Below are 25,792 nucleotides of genomic sequence, written 5' to 3'. Positions count from 1 at the left end.
GTACTTACCGTTAATGAAGTTCCGAGTTTACGTTATTCCGAAAGTGAAGGCATGTTTTTTTCTCTCATTGGAAAAATTATTCTTAGATGCCAGCGCTAGACATCCGAATATTCGAATGTGAAACGACCCTATATTTAGAGTAGTGCTGAAGACATGGGAGGTATGCGTTCGTTTGGGTGCTTAATTGCAAGGTGATTGAAAGCGCATATTTAGGATTAACTTTTCATTAAAAATTTCGGCCAAGCATTGGCAGCAAGAGCTGCTCGTTAAAATATTTTTCAACTTGAACTTTTGTTTCTAGTTATGGTTCCACACACGGCTCAGCTCATGAGGAGTGTCAAATGGGAGCGGTTTTCTTGTTTAACGTTTACAACGACTCTTGCCATGTCTCGATAACATAAGCTTAAGAGAAATGTAGTAGAACACTCTTCAGTGAAAACGGCATTGTTCGTAGAATGACATACATTGACCTGGTCAAAATTTATTTTATTAATTACAGCACGCCGGATTTCGAGTGGCATTTTACACCGCAAGCCACAGCGCTTCAGGTGCCTGAAGTAAGCGATATACATGTTGTCCTGGTCAGACCAGCATAACTTGATCATGAAGCACCGTAAATGATTCATATTATCGCAGGGAACACTGCGTGGGTAGGTTATAGCAAGCGAATTGACAGTGAGCACCCGCACATCATGAAGTCTTTCCACTTACGGGGAATACAGCAGCAAATTCCGCATATTCTATTTCAAGGTTTACAGTCAGGAAGCGGCCATATTCCGCCTATGGCGAGAGGCTTATGGTTTTTATCTCATGATAACGTGCAGAAGTGACAACAAAGTCAAGATACAGCTGAATACGGACAACGATGCTGCATTTCCCCCGTTACCTGCAAAAGGAAAAAAAAATGTTCAATTAGAGCAGCAAAAATTCCTCCTGTTGTGACGGCGAAATACAAATTACTCGTTTCATTTAGTGGGAAGATAAAATAAACGTATTGTTCGAGCTTTTATTTTGTTGCGTTTGTCGATTATGAATGAGGATTCTTAGTCTATGTTTATTTACTATTGGAGTTAGCAACAGAAAGACAAATCTAGTTGTTATATTTTGCAGAGTAAATATTCAAGCGTTGTACCCCACAAAACCCAATTTCAAGGGCATTGAAGAGCTTGTACGTGCTGTAAACACCAGAAATCCAGCCTCGCTGTTGTGAAAGGCCGTGTCTACCGTTACGAAGCCTTTAGGATACGACTATGAAATTGAGGGTGTTTTTAAGTAAGAAATGAAATGCTCCTCTTAACGGCGTGGTCTTGTGCAGATAACATTGTTTCATGCAAGAAAGAGGACGCAAAATTGATTTTTGCAACCAAAATGTGACGTTCAATTTTAGAAGAATGAAAATTGGCGTGGCTGAGATTGTTGGCAGTGTCAATGGACCGGAAAAGCTTTCGCAAGCCATTTTGTCATCCTTATGAGAATAAGTCCTAAACAGATAAAAACGAAGGATGCTCGGATAATATTTACATGTTGTTTTGATCAATATTAGATCACTGCGAATTCACACTTATCAGCGCTTGTTCGCGTCGAAAATTAGTTTTCTGGAGCAGCGTATTATATCAATTCCAGATTAAGCTTTTCTGAACAAATAAATAGGACTTGAACGCTTTCGATGACTTCGGACACGTGTAAAAAGTGTTTGCGGAAATTAAAATTTGAGAAATAGACACAATAAATTATTTGGTTATACCACGGTTGTCGTCAACGCATTGGAAATGCTAGGTGAAGATTATTCTTTCATGCCTCTATACCAATCAGCGGAGCTTACCCTAACTAAAGCGTGAATGAGGTAAGTGGGATGAAAACGCTTTAAGTGTCGCAAGCTGGGCTAGTTGGTTTTCGGAAAGCAATCTGGAGCTCGCAAGCGGAATTAGACGACTGTAAAAAAAAGTACAAAACAGAGAATTGAACTTTAAGAATAAATTTGTCATTTTGTGTCGCGAGGGATTTTGATGTTCGCGGGCCCCGTCGCGCTACTAGTACAGCTTTTAGTGGGGAACCTAAGTGGGGAAACTTGGACCTGGCGCCCGTGGGTATGAAGTAGGCGATCCTAAATTTAAAGAATGGAATTGAAAGTTTTGAAAAAAAAAAAAAAACGCTGCATGTTTTATGATAAGGCACTAACATTGTAAAAGGAGCATGCTATATTTATGCGTATGTCGCGCGTAGTGATAAACTGGCACTAAATGTGCGCAGTAGGGAAACATGCGCTCACCTCGAGGAGGTGGTGTGATTGTTTTTGAGATCCGCATGCTGGGATAAATATAAGCATCTAGCATCGAGCTGAACGCGCAAAGAACCTTGTATGACGTTCCGGGCTCTAAAACGTATATTGTGAATTTCGACAATTTGCTAAGAAAGCTGTGGGCGCTGCCGTTTTCTTCCTGAGATTGAGCAGGACAGACTGTAATGAGGATCCAGGATCCAGGCACCAGAACCTGTCTTCTCCAGTTATCTCCAGTGATGTTGATTTGAGTGCACGGACATCGAAATCGTCAAGACAGAATACTGCAGTGTATGAAAAGTCCGCAGATGCCAGTCGCAGCCAAAGAGCAGCTTAATTTCGCAGTAGCCACTACGAGAGAAGAGTAAAACGTTGCTTTAGAAGGGAATATCTATATTGAATTGTATACGTATTTATTCATTCACTGAACTAATGGAAAGTTCAAGGTTTTTTTCCAAACACAAGGTAGCCACTAGCAACTCTTATCCGGTTAACTTTGTGCCTTCCTGCTTTTCGTTATACTGGTAAAATTTTGAAATGTCAAGTGACAATTTTACATCAATACTACATTAGGAAAAAGAACAGGCTCCGAATAGTTTGCGAACACTCCTTTTCATCAGGCCCAATCCGTTTTTAAGTACAGTTTTTGTCAAAAGTGTAGAGCCCAGGAGGTCTGTTGCACAGCCACTTCGCACTGCTTGTAATGCATTTCCAGTGTTCCGAATATATTGATGATAATATTGTTTGTCCTAATCTCCTCAATTGAAAGGACCTCTACTAATGCTAAATAAGTGCCACTATACGGCTCAGAAACAAAGCCCCTGGGCTCTACACTGTTGACATAGGCTGTACATGTCATATTGATGTGCATAGAACATTCACAAGTATTAAATTTATTACAGGTTAGAAATTTTATTTTTATATAGCCGCATAGTTTCCAGGAACGGAGCAGCAAAGCCTTTTCTTACGTTTGCCCTGAAAGCTTGACAGGAAATTTCGAGTCTAAGCTTCGTATATCTGAATTAAATGTAGGAAAACTGCTTTTCACGTTTCCATCATTATAATTCATAATCTTGCGAACAGCAATTATTCCAGACCAAATCGGATGAGAACACCGCAGCTTTCTTACCCAGTTGAATAATTTTCATTTTCTAAATCATGTTCGAAAGAAGCGAAGCGGTAAGAAAATATATTCGAACGCCTATCATTTATTTTTGCGAATATCTGCCATTTGTGGGGTATTCAGCGAGAAATTGTGGGTAAACAGCGATATTCTGACGGCGGCGCAGTGGTGGGGTGTTATTTTGTATGTATTTCTAGCTTGTAAAAGACGCAACCTTATTTCGAAGTCGGTATAGTAACTTTATCATTGCCACACTATGCTAGCCAAGAACTAGCTAAACCTAACATTTTGTTGTCCTGAATGCATCCGAATGCTTTCATGAAGCGACAGGAACGCGAGAGAAGAGTGCGCCTCTAAGGAGCGCAAAATATGGGCCCAACATTGTACTATGTTGGCAACGTCCGGCTCTGTATAGGCCCAGTGCGTTGCCAACGCTCTCCAAGATTACATTAGGCCAATGGTTTGTGCTGCCCGCACTCGGGGATTGCGCAACTAGACAATGCCCGGGCAAGATAGTGCCGATTATTTATTAGGAATAAGTTATAACATGGCGACTATGGGGGGCGGGGGGTTAGTCCGGTAACTGCATCCTAGTTTAAGAGAACACCGCAACCGGACTACTCCCGGGAGGGGTATGATAGGATAGATGAGAGGTGTGATGGGGAAGAGAAGTAGCAAATAAAAAAGATGTGCGAAATGAGCGGGCTGTCTTAGGAGAGAGGCGCACTGATAGTGGTGTAAACTTTCAATGTTAACACAGCAGAAGATTGACATTGGCACTGTTCTTAAAAAAAAAAAAAAAGAGCCGCGAGGTCCGCACCGTCCAAGAAACGCACGAGCGCCCTCAATGTGCTCCGGGTTTCTGTGGGCGTAGCCACTAGGAAAAGCAAGCTCCCCGACAGTGCTTTATGAAAGCCCGAGTTCCGCGTAAGATTCGCGAAGGTTTTCACACGTGCCGGCAATGCGGGATAAACACCTATTCGTTGTTGGACGGTTTGCAGAGCACCGCTGTTACTGCACAATCCGTCGCTTCGACTGCTGGCGGTGTTCGCAGTCCATAAGCCCCGAATTCTAATGCGAAGTGTCCTTGCTGAGTAACCAGAATCATGGAAGAATGTTGGTCGCGCAGGGTTGCCGACGGCGACTTTATGATCAAGGTGGCGTTGCTTGGTGTTGCGCCGAATTATGTTTTGTGCCATGTGAATTGTGTCATCACGTCGGTTACGGGGATACCACTGGGCCCCGTTACTAGACGCCCACGTGTGATGGAAGCTACTGCGCTATGGTGTCGTCATGAGCGGTGGTTCTTGATCTATGGGAAGCACGCTTGGGGCATTGAAGCTGTGTGAGTGCCGCGCCTGAATCATGGAGAGTAGTGAAGTTATCAAGGTGTGGTAATCATGCCCGAGGCTAGGTGAAAGAGAGCCAATTCGACAGTTATTGATGACTAGCAGTACGCGAGGCAAAAATGACGGTCAATGCACAAGTCGGGCGCAGGGACCGGCCATGTCAACCTCGATGCGTTGCCCCACTTCTTGTGGAAGGAGAGGGGGTACACTTAATTTTGGCGGCACAAAGGATAGAGAGGTGATGGTACTCAGGAGAAAATGCGGGCAGGGGGCGGAAGGTGAGTGGCGGAAGCAGGCTGATCCTCAAACTAAGTGCGAAATTCACACGCTCCAGGGACGAAGAGCGGAGTCGCTCGAGAAGAGCGTCTGTGTCAGCGACTCTGTGCATTTGCTGGATGTAATTTAGTTCAGTCCGTTCGGCTGGGAGGAAAATTGGCCCGCTTTGGAGCTCGGCGTGGGCCGGTCTTATTAGCGAATAACTAGGCAGTCTCTCAAAACATCGTAGATCTTCACGGTATTTTTTTCCATTAATTGGGGCGTATATGCACAAGGGAAAATGCATAAAAAATTCTCGCCGTTCCGATCTCCTCACAGAATCTAAGTAGGAGAGCGGGCGTTAACCCTTCGCTTCTTGCGAGTAGCGGGTAACTCAGTATGCCATGCGTTTGTTTTCCTCACGTATATTGTTGATGGCATGACTTTAAGATAGTTTGTTGGAGATGATGAGGCGAAGATATCTGCGGCAACAGCGGTAACGGCTGCCTGGAGACCTTGAGATCGCTTCGAATGCTAGGTCCGTGAAGATGATGGCCTCAGGGTACAAACGCAGTATCCTTTGTACTTATGTGGTAGAGATTGTAGGCCACGACAACTGAATGTAAATTACTTCGCAAGCCGTTTTGTTTCGTTTTGTTCTGACTACAGGAAGCTACTCATAAAGACCTAAAAATTAAGTATGAGCATCAACTAATGCATTGTTGATATGAGCAATATAAGGGCGTTTTAAACGGGCAACTAGCTATCTGCGCTTCTTCTTGCTGAAAAGTGATTTAAGGAACAGCGCTTTATATACGCTCCCGCTGATGATTCGCTGATCATGAAAGTAATATGCGAGCATTCTAATGGTCCTCAAACTCAGGCCCCTTTTTATCTCTCGGGTGAAAATTGGAGAAATCGACAACATATTTTTGTCGACGGAACCAGACTATTCCTCGTGGCCAATAGTGTTCAACGCTTTCAGGACAAAGAGGCGAGTGTGTAGAAGAAATCTGGAATGAAAACCCTGTAAGGGTCACAAGCTGATAGATTCGGTGTTCAGAAAGTAGAGTGAAACTCGTAAGAGGAACAGGACGAAGGGCAAAATAAATATAAAGGAAACAAGTTAGAATCACAAACTGAAAACTATAAGTTGAAAATTGAAAGGCATTTTTCGCTGTGAATAATGTATTTTTTTCGGTTTTACTGTCTCACCCACACCAACGGGCGGCGGGTGTCTTCTGAGATTCATGGTTGGGATCAACAATAACTTATTATTAATTATTCAAAATTAATTGTTCTCTGTGCGAGGCTTGTTGTGCTGACTCTATTCCTTAGAGTTGAGGAATGCATTGCTATAACATCTATGATAACTCTTGGAGTTTGTAGACGTGGAGCTGTCGCTACCTGAACTTAAGGAAGGCGTAATCATATGCATGCTGCGCGTGAAAGCAAAGTGGCACAAAATTGTGCTCAGAAGGAAATCATGGGCTTACCATTTGCGGGTGTTGTGATATTTTTTGAAATCTGCGTGCTGGAATCAATCAAAGCAGCGGCTGTCGGACTAATCATGCACCTGACTGTGTATAAAGTTCTGGGTTTTAAATTATCGACTGTGAATTGCGACCGCTCGCTGCGGAGGGTGTAGGTGCTGCACGTTCCTTGATTGGATTGAGCTGGGCAGACTGTAATGAGGATCCATGCGCCGGGCTCTGATTTCCACATTACCTCCAGAGACGTCGGGTTCAGTGGAAGAACATCGAAGAATTCAATCTTCGGCGCTGGAATATATAAAAAAGTGTGATGTGGCCAGAGGAAGCCCAAGACCAGCTTAATTCTAAAAATGGAACAAGTAAAGAAGAAACTTATGTAATTTATTTTGCAAGAGGAATCTTATTGATGTGGTTCCAAATGCACAGGACTAATTAGTAATCTAAGGTCTTTCGAGCATCGACTGATGTCTACACAAACATAACTCCGGTTATTCTTCCTGCCTCCTTGAATCTGTACATTCAGACCTTGGAGTGTTATATGATGTATTCACGCCATGTTGAAAAAGAAATACTGCCTCAAAACTTAATCCGAACAATCCTTTTCATGCATCGAAATCCAGTTATCGAACTGAATTCTATTTGCATGCTCGTGGAACAAAGATTGGGAAAATATTGGAGGTTAAGATAAGATATTTTTGGATGATGGCACAGTTGGAGTAGATATCAACTAGGAAAAAAAATAGTTTCGATTGTCTCAATAGCGACAGCTTGATTTTAGCTCAAAGGCTTTGACGAGAACATTATTGGTCGCTGCTGAACAGAGCCTACCCCACAATAAGTTTCGAGGTTAAACTTTCTAAACTAGATAACATCGACAAAGGATCGTTTGCAAAGTTGCTTGTTAATAATTAGGAGCAAACTAGTACCCCGCCGGGGTGGCGAAGTGGTTACGGCGCTCGACCCCTGTTTCCCGGCCTCGGCGGCAGCTTTTCGGTGGAGCCGAAAAGCAAGGCGCCTGTGCGCTCTGCGCGCTGTCAGCGCACGTTAAAGAACCCCAGGTGGACGAAATTTCTGGAGCCCTCCACTACGGCGTCTCTCATAGCCTGAGTTGCTTTGGGACGTTAAAACCCTACAAACCAAACCAAACCAAACTAGTAGTTTTTTTTTTCAAACTAAATCAAATACGAAAAATGAACTTTGCAACCAGATCGAATATAAGTAGTTCATTGCGAAGGGTAATCGAATACCAATCAAGCACTCAGAGAATAAAATCAAATAAGAATAGAATATCTTTACACTGTGTGCTATTTATGGGGATATTCAGCCAGCAGTCTCGTGAAACAAAGAAGCAACGGCAGCACTGTTGCGGTAGTGTATAATGAGGCACTATAGCTGTAAAAATAGGCATTTCTGATCTTCATTTAGTATAACATGTGTACCATTCCGAAGTTATGGGCTTAGGAAAATTACTCTTTATCATTGAGGATGAAAGATGTGAATTGGCGCCCCAAGTGAGTACGTGCGTAGGGAATCTCAAATTGCTCTGATCTGTCGCGTCATTGAATGTCTGAAGACATATAGGAGCATCAATAACGCCTCCAGGCGAATGAACTGGATGTGAAGGCGAGCCCTCCACCGCGGCAGCTCAGTACCGGTGTGTGTGTGTGTGTGTGTGTGTGTGTGTGTGTGTGTGTGTGTGTGTGTGTGTGTGTGTGTGTGTGTGTGTGTTTGTGTGTGTGTGTGTGAGAGAGAGAGAGAGAGAGAGAGAGAGAGAGCTTTGTTTTCGGAATACTTGTGGAACAAAAAAAGGCTGTGCATTTTAATGCAAAAACGCATTAAACGCTTGAGATCTTTGCTTTTATGACAGGCTATTTGATCCATTAGTCAATAAAATAAATTTAGATCGCTATTCACATTGCTCTGATATTAGCAGAGTGGCAACAAAAATCTCAACGCCCAAGACGAGAGTGTTCATGTTTTGTTCCCCAGAAAATGTTCTCTACAGTGCTTCAAAATTCTGTTTACATATTTCATATTGGTTTACCGCGACCCCATAACTAAGCGACGTTTTTTTGTTAACTAAATTTTCCCTGCTATGTTTTCCGAGTTGCTTTTATTTCCAGATAAGAACCAAAAGCCTGCTTGGACATAGTCCTTATTTTCGTGAGATAACATGAGGTGCTCTTGTTGGCGTTTCGAACTTTATAATAGGACTTTTGAAATGTTCCATAGGGTCTCCCTGACAACAAAAATAGCGCAAGGAAGGAACAAGGACAAGCAAGAACACACCCGAGCGCTACTAATAAAGTCGGTGGCGTAGAGTCGGTAGACGATGTTAAGACGCCCATAATAAGTGTGCTTGCTGCATTGACCTTTTGTGATAAACTCGGGCCTATGTCTCTTAGAGATGCCAATCTGGCAGATAATGTAAAAGCTAAAAGCAGTCAAGAATACTTCGCAAAATGTCTGTGTCCTCTTGAAAGATATCTCTACGAGGGGCAGTGAGCTCGATAAAATTGCTATGCACCCTCTATAAGATTAGTGAATTATAAGCAGAGCGACAAATACAACTTTCTGGACGTAAGACTCAAATGTTATCGTGTCTGCGGTAAACTGGAAAGCGTGGCTTGGCAGGCGACACCAGGTGGCAAAACTGATACAGTACTTCAAATTTACTTAGATATTGCTTCGCCTAGCACGTGGTGGGAGAAAAAAAAAGGAACGTAATAAGCAATATGCGATCCTTATTAGGCGTTTAAAACCGCTACAGGACACGTATAGAGCAAAAGACGAGACAGACGGACACGCGACAGTCCGTGTGCTCATCGTTTCCTCTGTCCGTGTGCGGAGCGCTTAACACCAACTAGACGAATCAGGCTGCGTTGTACTATCCTTGGTTAGATGACAACATTATGAATTAGAGGGCAAATCAGGCTGTTCAGAAGAGGAGCCAGGCGTTCAATTGCGCACACAAACATGCGAAGAGTATAGCTTCTGAGCTGCTCGCAGTTAAACGACACGCTACGCCCCCCAAATGATATAAACGAAGGCATCCGATGTACAAACCAAAGAGTAATGTAGTTGGCAGGTCATGACTGCAAACATTAGTGAGTTTATAACATATATTACAACCAGATCTTGTCAAAAGTGTACTTTAAATGCTACATACAATTCACGCTTCAGATGCACAGACATAAAAGGGAGTCAAATGAAGAATATATACCGGATAATCGTCTCTATCGATTGAAGCTTTCCATTTCAAAAGCTTTGAAATATGCGTCTATGCCGTCTGTGCAGTATGTATCAAAGCAGATATGATGTCACTGATAGAGCTTGAAGATAAGACAAAGTGAAGATAGGTAGCCAAGATTTACCTTTAAATTTAAGAAAAAATATTCTGTTACTAGACTGATCTGCTTGAGCATCTAAGGTATGTACGGCTTATAAATTTTTATAATGGGCAACGAAGTCCGAAAGGTAGGATGTCAAATATACGTGTCCAAATGCTCCTTCAGTGAACTGCGTACTTATGAAATATCGCTCCACGTGGTATTGTCTCCAGAATACCTTAACGCGGGGCACAATTTTTGTAACTAAGAAATGCAAGGGCAGGTCATTCAACATCCTTTTAAATTCGTGTTTTTGACATTATGCATTTTGAATCACGTTGTTGAAAAAAAAAAAAGAAAACAGGGCTTACCTTTGGTGTTGACAGCCTTCAATTTCAGAATACAATAGCACTTCGTAAAACTAAAAAGTATGAAGGGAATTTGCTATTTGTAACAAATTATTCGTCTATTCATTGAGCTCGATCACGTAGTGGTTGTCCGCCCTATTGTGTATACCCCCTGCACAGGACGCACACAGGCGCCTGTCACAGAATTTAAATAGATATTGAAAAAAGATATATATATATCGCGTAGGGCACGTGTAGTAGAGGTCGAGTTATTGTTCGCAAGGCCAGAGATAGAGTTTGCAGAAAGCGTTTGAAAATCATGAAAAAGAAATTTATTCAGCATGAAAGTATAAGCTTTAATAAAGCCGGAACTCTCATTTAGTACCATAATATGAATTTATGCTCTCTCATGCTTGGCCTTTCGAGCTTGTTTAAATTATTTGAAATTCTGGCCTTTTGGTAAAATAAAAATCTTTTTCTGGTTGATTTATTTGCGCAGTTTGCAGACTAATGATTGTAAAAACCTGGTGTTCTTAAAACTTTGTTGAAAAATTCAGAAGACTCAGCTATCTTCCAGACCACACTTTAATGCCCCAGCCAATCGGGCCAAGGATGTGGACAGGTAAAATAGAGGTAGTATGCATTTGCAATGAATAAAGTGATCACAAAAGGCAGCGATGGTGATCGAATCCTAATAAAAGTTTCGAGATCATGCCCAACGCATCAACAACAACGCGTAGCATGCGCAGGTGGTCTGTTCGGCATAGCCGGTCCCCTCTATAATTATGCATGATGTTAGAAACGGTCAAATATGTAGTAATATAAAAGGATAAGTAGACTGACATTCTTACCAAGAGTGGGAGTAGTGACGTTCCGTGAGACATGCATGTCGGGAGAATGGCCTCCAGCAGTCGTGCTGAAGGTTGCCGTAACGGTATACAAAGTTCCTGGCTCCAAATTGTCGATTCTTAATTCCGACGCATCGCTGCTAGTGTGGTAAATCGGGCATTTGTTGCCTTTGGAAGGGACAGGGCAAACTTGAATTAATATGTTCGCACCAGACACTGCCGTCCATTTCACATCAACGGATGTTGAGTTCACAGGGTACACGTCGATGTCATCAAGCCTGGGCACTGCAAAATATAGTGATGAGAAAGCGGGTAGAAGCACTAATAATTGTTCACGTGCTGGTAATGAGTGATACAAAAAGGTTGAAAAGGCTTGATACAGAAGCACGCGAACGTCTTTTTTTTTACCCACCGATGGTAGCCGTAAAAGACAAAGGAAGGTTTCTCTTGAAGGTGAGTGGCCTTTTCACCCGTCGGGGAGACTCGCACGTTGGGGTTGCTATAAAGGACTTAGTTTGAATTTACCGCGAGAGTACCCGTGGTTGTGACCTCATGAAACAGCTTATCCAATCAGAACGACGAAACAAGATCGGACAAGACTTTGTCGGCAATGGTGAGCATATGAATAACGGGATAGGCAACGATCTTTTAGCTCCCCTGCCCCAACTGACGAAGAAGTTGGAGATACTGTGCTCTGACAAGGTCATCACAAACGCTGTGCGATCCCCGCTGCCAATTCAGATTCTACACCTAACACAACAGTTACCGGGGCAAACATCTACAGCTTCCGTCTATTTGCGTTTTCGTCCTCACTTGTCTAAATAGAACGCCGGAAACGGATGTCAGTTCTGTTGCTGCTATGAGCGGCGACAGGTTGTTACCGTGTTCCAGTTACAGCCATGTTTGACCCCGACAGCAGTGATATGGAGGCAAAATACTTTATGCGCTTGAAAAAGAAACCATTTTAATAAGCACATTTTGGATGCCGGTTGCTGCACAGAATCGCCGAATAAAAGCTTTTAGTTATTAAAGCGAACGCCTTGCTTGTCTCGTAAGTCGTTCACCAGAATATGTTGGCCGAACATGTCATTAGAGTGTGTCGGCAGAGGGCATCTGCACGAATTGGCACTTGTGAAAAATGTAACACTGCTGCTATTATGTTGCGAACCCGTGTCAGAAAGAACACAGAGCATTATGTTATCGCCGCAGTTGATCGCGCCTCGTTTGAAACTGCAACACACCCTTGTGTTGTGCTGTAAACGTCGCCATCTTCATCAGGTCCTGAATGCAGCTCACTCCCGCTCCGTGCATTCAACATCACGTCTTCATAAACTTCATTATACGTCACTGCTTCAATAACCTACGTAAATAAGCCGTACACATGCGCCATCTGGGAAACCTCGGGCAAGGCTCGTGAGCTCTGTGTCGGGCGAATATGCCAGGCAGCATGAAATTTGATGAGGACGGAAGGCCAAGGCTACCGTCCTGGTAATAGATCTGATATTAATAAAATTAGTCTATGCTATGGTATTACAGAACAAAAAATAGAAACTATTGAGGACACTTAATCTCCGATTTCAAGAGTACTACGCGATAGCGTAGGCTACAGAACAAAATATAAAGCCCGGCTATAACCAGGCCGCATGAACACGCCTGCATCGTGTGGGGGTAAAGTGAGTGTAGAGGTCCTGGCATGCTGACTCTGATATCACCCTCCCAAATTAAAGGAGAGGCCTGTGCTGGTAGCTGCTGTCAAACATGACATTAGGCAACCCTACTTCCATTCAGTGGGCGGCCCTGTGAGCAGCCATGAGCCACATGGCAGTGCGATGGTCGAGATGTTTCGTATACAACGTTGAAGCCGAGAATGCCAATGTCGGATTTTGTGGTGAAGGTGGCCTTTAGGTCATCGCATTACAAAATTGGGGTGGACGTGTCTACTGTCGCAAGTTCTCGCAGGTTCTCGCAACAGCAGCAGCAACGCTCAGGCTTTCAAATTTCTTGATTGCAGGAACTGCAGTGCTCTTAACGTTTTTGTAAACCTTGTGTTCTGTAAAGCATCCCTTTCATATCTGAACGTGATCCGGCACCGGCTCTGGCTTTGTGAGCACGAGCACGAGCATGGCGATGGCAGACGGTAGCTCCCAGCTGACATGGCCGTTCAACAAATGAAAAGACAGCTCAGAATCCAACTTGAGATAAGCAATATAGAGCAAAGCGCTAGCCTTTTACCAATATCTAGCCTGTGTTGGCTACCAAAAAGTGCAGTAACAGCAACAAGTTCAGACGGAAGCGAGGTGATTCACTCTCTGAGGCTTTCGAGCGCGCCACAATGCTGGCTATTTTCGTTTCGATCAAGTCTTAGGGCGTCTATGTATGTGGCAAATGTTATGAAGTCTTCGATAAATTTCACTCCATCCGAGCCGCTAAATCTGCACCGACGTTGTTATCAACCAGATGAGGTCGAAAACGACCCATTAAAAGAGATGTAAATTCGAAATACCGAGCCCTAATATATTTCGCTATTATCATCGTAATTTCAAACAGAGAAAAATAAAATTCATTAGACAGAATACGTTCTGTATTAGGTGGCAGCTAGCACAGAACCGGGATAATTGGAGAAATATGGGAGAGGCCTTCGCCCGGCAGTGGGTATTGTCAGGCTGATGATGATGATGATGGTAGCGATTGCGATCTTTTGTAGCAGATTGCTGCTAAAAATCATTTAACTTGTGCCATTTGCCAGTTTGATACTTAAAAAAACGCCTCCCAATACAAAATGGGGCAACATGCCAGTAACAAACAATCGGTGTTAACTACGTGTGAAGTTAAGAGTCCTCACTAGTGCACGCTGCCATGAGAAGGTTCGTGAAGAATTTACACCAGTGTGTCTTGCGAAACCAGTAATGGGATTGGAAAGGAAACTAGAATTGGCGTCTTACGAGGCAGTGTGGTGAACGAGATAGCCTCTTCATCTCCGTAGAAGTTCTGCGACTTGCGGTGATCGAATGGCATGACCCGTACTTCATACATGGTGTTGGGCCTCAGTTGGTGCAGGGCGATCTCGGTTTTAACTTGCGTCTCATGTTGGCATTGCAAGGGCCTCAAAATGGCGCATATTACCACGGTGTAACCGGTGACGGGTTCGTTGGGCTTGAGCCAATGCACTTCAGCTTGGGTGCTGTCCAGGTATGTGACCATGAGGTCCGTTACTTTGAACGCTAGGGAAATGAAAAGATTGAATAAATCAGTCATTGAATTAGTTGATCTAGGTTCCACAATCTATCAACGTTCTGATAGGCATTGCAGATTAAACAACTGCTGAAAGGCTGTCGAAAAATTACTCGTTGGAGCATGCAGCAAGATATTTCAGGTAGTTTTGAAAGATTATATTTCCCTACACCTGTATCACTGAAGGAGACCGCAACAATCACAAGATCGAAGACAAGACAACTATGAAAGAAAATGTATCCGATGGGCATTTAGATCACAGACGCTCCAATAGTGCTTTGTTGTGATATTGTGGATTGTATTTGACTTGATGCTTTCATTTTTTTTTTAAATGTGATCTGCCTTTTACAATTATTTCGAGTCATATTCAGGAATATTATTGCGTAAACATTTAGCATAATATGTACAGCTTCTTTACAAAAGAAACTTAGCGGCCCAAACTGTTTATATACCGAAAATGAAGCTGTGTAAAATTTTAATGGAATAGAGAAGCAAAAGTTTGCGCTGATGTCAAGCGATCACTCTCAATTATTCTGATAACGTTTCGTATGCCCTTAACGAGATGTTCATACATTTGGGAGAATACTGGCATTAACAGATACGCAGGAAAAATTACGGTCTTCGTTCAGCCGTGCATAAGAGAGAAAACAGTCGTGGACACAAGGCAGAGCATAGGACATGAGGGAAAGCATAGAGAAATGTAAGCGTAAGAGATGAAATAAAAACTTAAAGACCCCCCATATGCTTTCCTTGGTGTTAGTGGCTTTTGGCTCTTTTTCATGTGTGTTAAGAGGAGAAGTTTATAATCACCCGTACCTTTTATGCCACCATCAACACCCCCCCCCCCCCCCCCCTTTAAACCTCAAAAGTGGAAACAATAGATTGTAGAATACATACTCAAATAATGAGGCTCGTGTTCTCTGTGTCCGCACTGTCACGCCACAGTTTAAATTTTACTGTAGATTTAGACAGACTGCCATAAGGCGCCATGAAATATTTAGAGTACCGACTATAGTTAGCAATTTTTCTTTGGTCATGACTCTGCGGCAAAAGACTAGTTTAATAACGCAGTCCATCTGGCAGAAATACATGTTGTGAGATGTGCTGGCTGTATTGGTTAATATCAGATGAATTGGGCGGCAGGTAAAGCTGTAGTAATGTTTAGTGAAATTGCGTTCCTTCTTCGGTCAGTAGCAACGTTTCCGCTACTTTCTCATAGTGATTATTCCAGATACAACTGCTTTCATCGGGATATCAAATTGTGGTACCAGCTGCCCTGTTTTCCCTTGATGCGTTTCGTTAGAACCCCAGTCATCAATGTTGCTACAGTTACAGCACACTTAAGCAATAGTCGAAGGTATGCCTGAATATTTTCAGTTGTGTGTTCGGTTGTGAGCCGTTAGTTCCGGTGGCTTTTATCTAGGACATTGCGCTGTTTACAAATCTGTTTTTACACCCTTATGTCTTACAACACTTATGATATGCCGAAAAGGCTGATAGTATCAGTTTCATTTTAAACGCAGTCCATAGGGGCAAATATTTTACTTTTACATAAATTGTAACCTACTTGCAATTATTATAATCAGTTGTGCAAATTAGGGCAGACCTTGTAATGTGAAGTCAAGCTATCTGATGAGTACTAAGCGTAACGACTGAATTTTAAGGCGAAGCAGGGGCAGCAGAGCCGTGGCAGATTGTTGGACGGGCGAATAACATCAATGAGTTAGTGAAGGTTTAGTGGAGGTGAATAGGAGGAATATGAGAGCATATTGTATTGCGGGGGTTGAATTCAGGCTTGGGGTGATGATGACCTATAATATGCACCATAACGAAGGAATACTGCGCAGTAGGAAAAGAAACCTGTTTTGGAGAGAGAAAAACAACAACAGGTCATTATTTTTAATGGGAACTGGATTTATAGTTTGGATCTTGCAGGTATGACCTGAAGAGGTTACTAAATTTGATTCTAGAGGAATAACATGAACGTTTAAAACATCTCATGACTGGTGTCGTAGTCTCGGAAACGTGCTATCCGACATGCATAGATCACTGATTTTTTTTTTTTTTTTTTTTTTGCGAAACTGACGTGACGTCTGTTGAAACGGGCAGGGTGGTAATTTATGCCTCCATAAGGCCTAGTGCTTGCCGAAGGCGTAGTGGTTCGCGAAGATGTTTTCCTGATAGCAAACTAACAATTACGATATGGTTGCCTGCACTGGCTTAGCCGCTCTGTCATGTTTCGAGTGTGGGAAAAAATGCCAAGAGGGAAGTATCATTAAAGCCTGCGGGAGCCAAGGTCGTCTAAGGGAATTAAATATCGCAGTTTTCTTCTGCATGCATGGCTACATAGACTCTTGAAAATAGACGGCGCGCTTAAATTTCAAGTATTTTCACAAAATGTAAACCGAATGACGAGAAAAGTAATGTATTGAAAAAGTGAGTCAATTTGAAAAGGGAATTTTTAATCATTAGAAAAGAAGTAAAAATATGCACATGTATTTGAGCACATACTCGGCCTAGGCGTAACAGCGTTTGGATCGATGTCGTTGCTTTTGGGTTTGTCCTGCAATAAACCGGAAAAAAAATATAACACCATTACTTACAAGTGTATATCAAGTCAAAAACCTACTTGATGCCCGATAGCAGTCTAATAGCAAAGTAGGCGCTGTAGCACTTGTTAGTGAAAGAAATGTAGTTTTCATCGCAATTATTACGAAGAAATGTATTTGCTTAGTCCGAAATATAGAGAACAGGTTGTCCTGTAATCCTGTAAATTTCTCATTGTGTGAGATCCTAAAATACACCGAAAAGAATGGTATTTACCTCATTTTAATTAGAGCTCATTTTCATTTTTATTTTTTATCTGTAAGGCTGCCGTATAATGCGTCGCGAAAAACAGACGTATGAAAAATTTTAGCAAACGTAATAATAGGCAGAAGATAAGATAAAGCATAATTGCGCGGTCCTAGTTTGTTTGTCAGGAGGATAATAAAAGAACGCCCCTGAAAATAGATTGGCGCCGGCGATTCACCTGGCTGCTTAATTTTCAACGTTATAAATAAAGCCTGTGGGTTAGTTCATGGAGATAAAAAAGTTCGAAGGTTTATTATGCACGCCTCTCGAGACATTTACTATTAACAGAGATTTCTGCCTCGTTCCTAAAATGAACAAAAAAGAGTTTCTGTTAGCCTTTTTTTTTTTATCTTATTTAACGGACCCGTCTTGGGTTTCAAGAAGTGCGATAAATTCGTCCCTTCTTTAATATTTTTATCGTCTTCAACTTTTCGCATTCAGAGAGGGGAAACAGGACTATAGTGACGACATAATCTATTTGTGAATTTCTCTTGCATTCATATTAATTGGTCCGCAGTAGGAACAATTATCATTAGAAAATCATGAGGATGCTCTATTATTCCTTTAGAAAAGTCACAACCTCATTATTTGCAACAAATGAAGGAGAGATACGTTTACTTGGCGGGGAACATCATAAGTTGGCACTGTTAAACAGCGCCCTTACAAAAATGTCCAGTGCGGTTTGAAATGTGGTAGTTCAAAAGGCAGGTACAGTCGTGAGCAAAAGTTGTGTACAACACTCAGTCGGTGGCGGAGCTTGGGAAAACTAGGGAAAACTGCATCAGAATGCCATCTATCGACAGCGACATAGAGATCGTCAGCGACACATGCTAGACAATAAAATGGGGCACCACCAGAGCTGTCTCAATTCCGATATCTTTTTCTAGATGGCGTTGCAATGCAGTTTCCCAGATTTCTGTCAAGGCCTGCGTGTTGAATACCGCAGTTGCTCACGACTTTACATGTGACCCCAGTCAGTCTAGACAGGCACTGTAGACAAAAGAGCGCGATAACGTATTTCAGCAAGCGTTCGGCATTGTCGCATAAAAGCGCCAAGTGACAGGACGGTGAAGCGAATGATGAGACATCGTAGAGCACGCCTTGTCATCTTTTATTCGGCGCTCGTTCACAGGGGCTCCCAGATCTACGATACCAACACTACAGTATTAGGAAGAATAATTGCTGTTAAGCTTTTCAAGAAGCACACATACATTGCCTTAGCTTTCTGCAGTGCGTGCGAAGAAATGGCTGTATTTAAATAATGATTTTAGCTCCAAAGTCGTGATCTCACACTAAGCGATAAAAGCATCTGTTACGCTCAAAAATAGCCCTGTCGCGAGACCTAGTGAACAGATGCTGGACTGCTGAGCCTATATACAGGTGTCAACTCCGTACACGATGAATGCGTTGCCACTGAGGCGAAGCGCAAGGCGTCGGTACACTGTGCATTGTCAGCGCACGCTGACAACGCACAGTGTACCGCCCAGTGAACGCCATGGGGTCAACAATTTCGCATTCCTTAAACTGATGACCCTTTCCATACCTGGCGACAAATTATATTGGAGCCTAAAACTTACCTGCTTATCCTGGATGGCAAGTGCGGCAGAAAGTATGCTTCCTAACAGCAATACGTACTGGAGTAAGAAAAAAGTAGCTGCCATCGCGATGGCTAGTGCTGTGTGGTATGCGGATAGGTGTATGTTGAGGCGTAACGTATGGCAAATAGTTCATAAAGCCTCTTACCTTCTCTCCACTCATAGGTGCAAAAAGAAACCTCATACATTAGCAGGAATCTGACGTAATATGCGCTTATCTCGGCGACACATTCTGCTGCTGCGCTGCTGTTGACCTGAGATAGAGGCGCTTACAAGTACCGACCCAAGGCCGCGTCTTCGGCAATCTGATAACATACGCATAGGGTATACGCCCGTTCAAACCACACGGTCGAAAACCGCGGTGACAAAAATGAAGATACGAAAAAATTTATCACTTCATTTAACATATTTGAGCTTCTGAAAACACACGCTCTACTGGCAACTCACCTCGGCCATAAAGACATGATGCAAAGTCTGGCCAGTGCCCATTGTGCCACAGAAGGCGTGGCTGTTAGAACACCACGTGGAGCCTATGCATCAGGTTTTAAGTGGATGACGGCATGCTGCGGCTTTTGAACCTTATTCAGTTCCGATTTCACCATTCCTATATTGATAGAGTCGTCTGTGCGATATAAGTGGTAATGTCTGTAGGCCAACATATCCATCAGTATCAAGGAATGGTTACCTTTGAATGTTACAAATGTTGTATCTTAAAGTAATGCTCACTAAAGGACCAAAGTTTCTGTAAGTCACAAAACCACGCCCTTTTCGAGGTGCATATAAAATGAAACCTGTTACTGGATGCTCAGATTGGTGCGGTTAGATAGGCGGAGCTTGACTGTTGCAGGGAAAATTTATTGTTTAAAGAGACGCGTTATTATCAATATCAGTCAAGAGACTGGTAAAATTCTGGGGCAGTAATCGGTGGTAATATAAAGTTTGTAATTATGAGTCCACAATAATGCTAAACAAGTTCACTTCCTTAAAACGAGATTATCAAATAGCGACGACTGAAGTATCAGACCTTAGCGTTCTCAAAACCGATTGACTGGTGGCCACAGATTTAACGGTTTAATGTTTATAACAATCCATCAGTAATTCTATGTCTCATATCTTTATTTACTGGCTATGCACGAACTGCTTCTTTTAAGGGGGATGCTAGGCTAAAGGGTCAACTTTTGAACGGCTGTACCAATTTTCATAAAATTTTCTGGAGTGGCTTACCTTCCTCTTATTAGAATATATTCTAAATTTCATTGCCCTAGCACAAATAGGTAATAACTTGTAGCTGCTATACTGAACAAAGAAGTGTGTCAGCTTAGGAAAACTATCATTTCAAAAACAATGAAGATATACTAATTTTTTGTGATTGAATACCTTCTAGATAGTTCATTATGCAGGATAAGGAGAATTGCGGGCTTTTTACGGCATTTTTGTAAAAATTTCTGCATTTGGAAAACAAACTTAATTTTTTTTGTTGTCATTGTATGTCAGATATCTCAATTTTTTTTAACTTGGAGAGTAATTAGTGATCTAAAAAGTGCCTTATCTTGTTCCCGACAAAAATATAGTCCAGAAACCACCTTGAAAGCCGCTTATAGCGAAAGAGTTTGGAAATGATAGTTTTCCTAAGGTTGTGTTTTCGCAAAAAGTGCGAACTTAGAAAAATGAGTTCAAACATTTCGGAACATGCTGTTTAATTTTCGGAGCAAAAATAATTAATCAAAGTGCTTTGCTGCATACATAGGGCCCTCCTCTTCAACTCGACGCTGCCCTGTGGTGATTGCTTCGAGTCGCCTTCTCTTTTTTTCAGCTTTACAGCTGTCCGGCGCCCTTGTCGGCGCTCGTGAAATGCTCTCCATTGTTGCCTGCTAGGTGTACCTCTTTATCTGGGTTCCATATTCTTACTATTTATAGACTTACTAAAGCAGTCTGGTTAGCCAGGCTACTTTTGGCGCAAAAACAGCGTTCGAAGGTCACTTGTCTTGTTTCGGCCAATCCAAGCTTCAGTTTCGGTTTTCCAGCCAATCCGCAATTGCCCGGCCCAAAATAAGGCTTTCCGTTTTTTTTTTTTTTAGTTGTGCGCTGTACTCTCGACAGCAGGTCATCTTTGGCTAGAAAGTGCGAAAAACAAACTTTCTAATGTGGCGTTCCACTCCGCGTTCGGTTTCTTGCCCGCTTTGCGGCCGCGCGTTGAAAGCAGCGTTCATAGGTGCTTTCGGCAGCGAACGCGCTCCACCACCTCGTGAAAAAAATTCATTTTATTATTTTCTACGGCGCTGATGACTACCAAAATTGGTGAGAAGCTTCTTTGATAAATGCAGGATCCAAAATAGCAAAAAATAAAAAACACGTTTTTTCTTTTAAAATCGCGATTTTAGCCCCGCATCCCCCCTTAATGCGAATGATTATTTCGCTATGTTCACAGATTTCTGTCCGCAGACCGTGTTGTTGTTGTGGCTGTAAGAAGAAGCAAAGAAAATGCACGGGCCTGCTACTGGTTCTGTAGCTGAGCCACCTCTGCTGCCTCGTGCGGACAGAAGAGAAAATAGAGAAGAAAGGAAAAAGAAGAGCGAGAGAAAGAAGCACACCACAATTCAACAGCCGTCGTCCATCACCGAAGCAGTGGCGGGTGCAATGACGGACTACAACAGATAAAATTCGATGGCTGGCTTCCCCCGCCACAAGTGGCGTTGACCTACCAATACAGCTCCGTAGGGCCAGGAACTACCACCCTTCACCACTTACTCGCTCCATTGCAGACCGTGCCCGCAGAGCGTGTCCGCAAGCCGTGTTAGCAGATTGTGTCCGCAGGCAGTGAGGGAGGTGGTGAAGGGTGGCAGTTCCTGGCCCTACGGGGCTGGGACGGTAGGCCAACGCCGTTTGTGGCGGGGGCTAGCCAGCCACCGAATTTTATCTGTTGTAGGCCGCAGGCCGCCATTGCACCCGCCACTGCTTCGGTGGTGGACGACGGCTGTTGTTGCGGCGTGCGTCTTTCTCTCGCTCTTCTTTTTCTTTTATGTAAAGTATACTAGCCGCACAACCGAGCTCTTCCTTGCTGCGCCACGCGCGGCCGCGTAGCTACCACTTGACCTACATCGGCGCACCACGTGATATGACGTCACAACAGTTGTGAAAGCTGGGGCTCCTCCGCCGGCGTCCTAACTCCCGCTCCTACCGCTAGGAGATACTGACGTCACGCAATTGTATAAAAGGCGACGCACTCGTTGAGTCAGTTGAGCAGCGAGATGTCTGCCAGGGAGAGGGCGGCTCGTCAGACCGCAAAGCGCAAGTTACAAACAGCCACGGAAACGGGAGAAGAACGAGAAGTACGGCTTTGCAAGCGACGTGCACAGTATGCAGCTAGACAGCAGCGTTCGACAACCGATGCCGAGGTGAAGGATGAAGCTTCGAGTACTTCTACTCGGTTCGAGCGGCGAAATACTACCAAACGGAAAATGCGTGCTGAAGGCTGATCATCATAGTGTATTTATTGGTTTGAGAAAAATAAAGGAAGAAGCAGAGTAACACATGAGTTGTTCTTGTCTATAAAATGGCTAACCAGGTATAGCCAGGCAATGTCTTGTCTATGAATGGCTAACCAGGTATAGCCAGGTAATGGTTAAATTTTTAGGCTAGTATGCTTCGCATCCTAGGCTTAACCATAAGCTAAGCCAGACAAATTTTTCTTCTCTATTTTCTCTTCTTTCCGCACGAGGCAGTGATGGTGTCTCAGCTACAGAGCCAGTAGCAGGCCCGTGCGTCCTTTTTTCCTTCTTCCTAGAGCCACAATAACAACGCAGACCGTGTCCGCAGAACGTGTCCGAAAAATCGAGAAGTGGTATTGAGAAGTGGTAGAGTTTAATGACGGGTGTCAATCGATAGAGGGTGACGGGATGTTGTTGCTGAAAAAATAATTAGACGAGTTCATTAGGAAATAATTAGAATAACTGGTTCCCAGGAAAGGGAAGGCGCAGTATCTGCCACACTTGTTTTGTGAACACCTGATTGATTGATTGATTATCTCTTTCCGCTTTCACTCCTACCTTCCTCCCTTCATTTTCGCGTGGTGAACACCTGAACCACGCGTAAACGAAGGGAGGAAGGTAGGTGGGAAAGCGGAAAGAGAAAAAGAGGTGCCGTAGTGGATATGACGTCCAGGATGTGACGTCACGCAACTGGAAGTAGAGACGAAAAAAGGACATAATTTGAAAGTGCCAAAGACTGAAATGGGTAAACAAGAAGTAAATTATTGTGAGGTAGAAGATGTGACGTCACGCAACCAGAAGTAGAGCCGAAAAAGGGCATAGGAAGAGATTGGCGCGTAATTACGAAGTACCAAACACTAAAATGGAAAACAAGAAGTGAATTAAGCAACCAGACGCAACCAGAAGCAACCAACAGCAGCATTCGTGCTTTCGCATTACTTCAATGCAGATTCTGCAGTGCTCTATAATTTTTTTCACTAATCGGTTGGCTGATTACTTAATTGATGGTTTGATTGACTGAGTGATCGACTGATTGTTTGGAAAGCTATGTGGCCTGTAAATGAGGTGCAGTTTGGGTTGGGTGGTTGCCATTCCGGTGGGATTCCGATTTCACTTGCGCTCTAAGAACAAATTGAAATTGTCTTTGTTACTTGATTACCTCGTTCTTACAACAAACGTCCTCCTTTGACTGAAAACTAAGCTTTAGTGACAAATGGCAAGTGTACAACAATCGCCGCTAAGTGCCGTTTTTATAATCAAACTGCCTGATTTCTTCGCTGGTCTCAAAGGCACCGCTCCACTAATGAATTCGGTATCGTCACGAACGTCGTCACTTTGAATCGAATGGCGGCAAAATATATTCTTAAAATATTTTTAACTCCAAAGTCTATCTGAACAGTATTACTGGATCTCTTGTTGCCGAATCAGCGTCAAGGGATTCACGAAAAACCGAATCCTAATAGGACCAAAACTTGGACCCAGTTGACCTCAGTTTCTATTGAAGCCATCTTCTGAAAGATCTGTGCTTCTTGTGCATTGGGCTCTAGTGCTAGCAAGCTTTCTTTGACATGCATTTTGAAGATATAGCTGAAATCATAAATATTGGTGCTGGAGTGGTAAATTGTCGTAAAAAGAGGAGAGCGCAGATTTTCACATTAAAGAGAAAAAACCTCTTCACCACTACTTCATGTTATCCGTGTATGCATTGATAATGTGGTGTACAGCACTGTTCGCACTTAAAGGGAACACTACATTAGATTTCCAGCGCTGACTGCAGGCTAGTTCCTCTGCATGGATGCCAGCCAGGCACGTCGCACTTTGACCACTTTGGCTTCTACGAAGTGTTGCCGCGATTGGCGCGAAATCTATGGCTGATTGAAGGTCAGTGAGGTAGCCAGGACTTTCTCCTAAAGTGGACTCAAGCATTGTTGTGATTGTAGAACATGATTAGCTCATATATTTCTGGAGATAATTTTGTCATCGGTTCGTGAAAAACGCCGAAGGTACTGTTGGTGCAGGTATATTCATCAGCTGAAATCACCTTCAGCGCTGCCAAAGACAATCGTGATTTCTTTAGAGAGTGGACATGTGAATTCATAAAGACGCACAGACGCCGTTAAGGCCTCTTTTTTGTTTTTATCCTCTGCCCCTCTGCGTTCATTTTTTAGGCCTCACTAGGAGCCAAAGCGAAAACATGCATTCCTTGTCAAAGTGACCATATGAAACTTCTGTTGTGCAGAAAGAGATCCCTGACATCGATAGCCCTTGATAAATCAGCGCCCACCAGACATCTCGTAAGCAGCTGACGGGCATCTCGCTTTGAACGAGCTCTTTTCGCATCAGACGAGAGAGACTAGGAAAAGGCAGGAGTAGTAGGAGGAGGAAAGGCCGGGCGGTTAACCGGACGAAAAATCTGGTTTGCTACCCTGCACTGGGAAAGAGACTTTCATTAGGAATAGGCGTAAATTTTCTTGCATATTTTTTGAACGTGTTCTGTGTGTTGAAGGCCAACTTTATGTTCGAAATCGAATTGAGTACTCTATTTTCAAATCTCCGTTCTGATAACGAGGATGCAATAAACCAGGTTTCACGAAAAGCAAATGGTTTTGATGCTACCGTTGAAAGTTTCGTATTCGGAAATTAAGTAAACCCACCTAACGCTGGAGACAAACGGAGATTTCATTTTGTTTTTTATGTAAGTACTGACTGAAATGTTCCAATTAGAAGTGGAACTTTCTCTTATAAAGGGGAAAATTTTTAACACTTATGGGTAACCAAATTATGTGGGTAGTAGCGGTGGGCCTTCGTTGCCTATAGTCGCTAGTATTCCTGGCTTATAACCGAAAAGCTTCTTGCATGAAGCGTGGTCGGAGCCTTCAGCGATGTTGCCGCCCCAAGCGACCGAAGGTGGAAGCTGCAGAGTCGCATGCTTCCAGTGATTGATACAGTTTACGCATCTGTCGTGCAATAGTTTGAGTCTTTCTTAATTTTCTGTCTAGAACAGCTTTCAATTTAAATTCGTAATTACTTTCACCCGTTCTTTTACTGCGGGTGGCCTTCCTAAAGCAGCATTTCGTCGACGATTCATCCTGGGTCTGTTATTGTTTTTCTTTTCGCAGAACAAGACGCAATACTAAAGAAGAATAAATCGAATTAAAGTATTTCCCCGCCGCTCAGGTCTAGCTCTTCAAGTCATCGCCGAATCAGAATATAAGTAACATGTTCCAAACTGCATGGTATTACAGCCTGGCTCGAAATTCCAGAGAGCGAAAAATAAAAGAATAAAAGAAAACGCGCGGAGCAATATGCTTGCGAAAATGGATGAGTTAAATATTACTTGCACATCATAAAGGAAAATATTGCGTAGAAAGAAGAGATCATAAACTTTGCGGAGATCATGCGGAGGCAGCTCACGGAGGACTGGGGGAATAGCAGGTATGCTGAAGAAGCATTAGTCCATTAGTGTGTATAGTCAGACTTACGACGATATGATCTTACGTCTTTTTTGTGCTTTTGATTGATATCAGCGTCTTGTAGATTCAAACGCGGCAAAGTTTTGATGCCGGTCCTATGTTAATACTCAGTGTCTCTGATAGACTTGAA

General features: G+C 43.0%; 1 protein-coding gene across 3 annotated transcripts; it reads right to left on the bottom strand.

The window, feature by feature from the left end:
• Positions 1–469: 469 nt before the first annotated feature.
• Positions 470–18,943, bottom strand: LOC146173809 (fibronectin-like). Of its 3 annotated transcripts, none has more exons than XM_084584550.1 (6): positions 18,850–18,943; positions 16,765–16,816; positions 13,965–14,243; positions 11,026–11,307; positions 6,502–6,786; positions 470–886 (listed from the first exon to the last, which is right to left on the bottom strand). In XM_084584550.1, exons 1-6 carry the CDS (start codon positions 18,883–18,885, stop codon positions 804–806), a joined length of 1,017 nt encoding a protein of 338 aa, XP_084440676.1. In that variant the 5' UTR covers positions 18,886–18,943; the 3' UTR covers positions 470–803. The 3 variants fall into 3 exon arrangements, with proteins under 3 accessions (XP_084440676.1, XP_084440675.1, XP_084440677.1); XM_084584549.1 differs by lacking the exon at positions 18,850–18,943 and adding an exon at positions 18,684–18,826; XM_084584551.1 differs by lacking the exons at positions 6,502–6,786; positions 18,850–18,943 and adding an exon at positions 18,684–18,826.
• Between the last annotated feature and the right edge of the window lie 6,849 nt (positions 18,944–25,792).

This window comes from Amblyomma maculatum, chromosome 11 (assembly GCF_055883805.1).
Source record: "Amblyomma maculatum isolate TAMU_Amacu chromosome 11, ASM5588380v1, whole genome shotgun sequence".
NCBI classification, from domain to species: Eukaryota; Metazoa; Arthropoda; class Arachnida; order Ixodida; family Ixodidae; genus Amblyomma; species Amblyomma maculatum.
Note: the sequence above shows the minus strand (reverse complement) of the source record. Positions and strands in the feature narration are given on the sequence as shown.

Coding starts and splice junctions, on each gene's coding strand:
- LOC146173809 (XM_084584549.1), bottom strand. CDS start 18,767: ATGGCAGCTACTTTTTTCTTACTCCAGTACGTATTGCTGTTAGGAAGC. Junction 14,244..16,764: donor CGCTGTTACGCCTAGGCCGA/GTATGTGCTCAA, acceptor TCATTTCCCTAG/CGTTCAAAGTAACGGACCTC. Junction 887..6,501: donor TATCACAACACCCGCAAATG/GTAAGCCCATGA, acceptor TTCCTTTTGCAG/GTAACGGGGGAAATGCAGCA.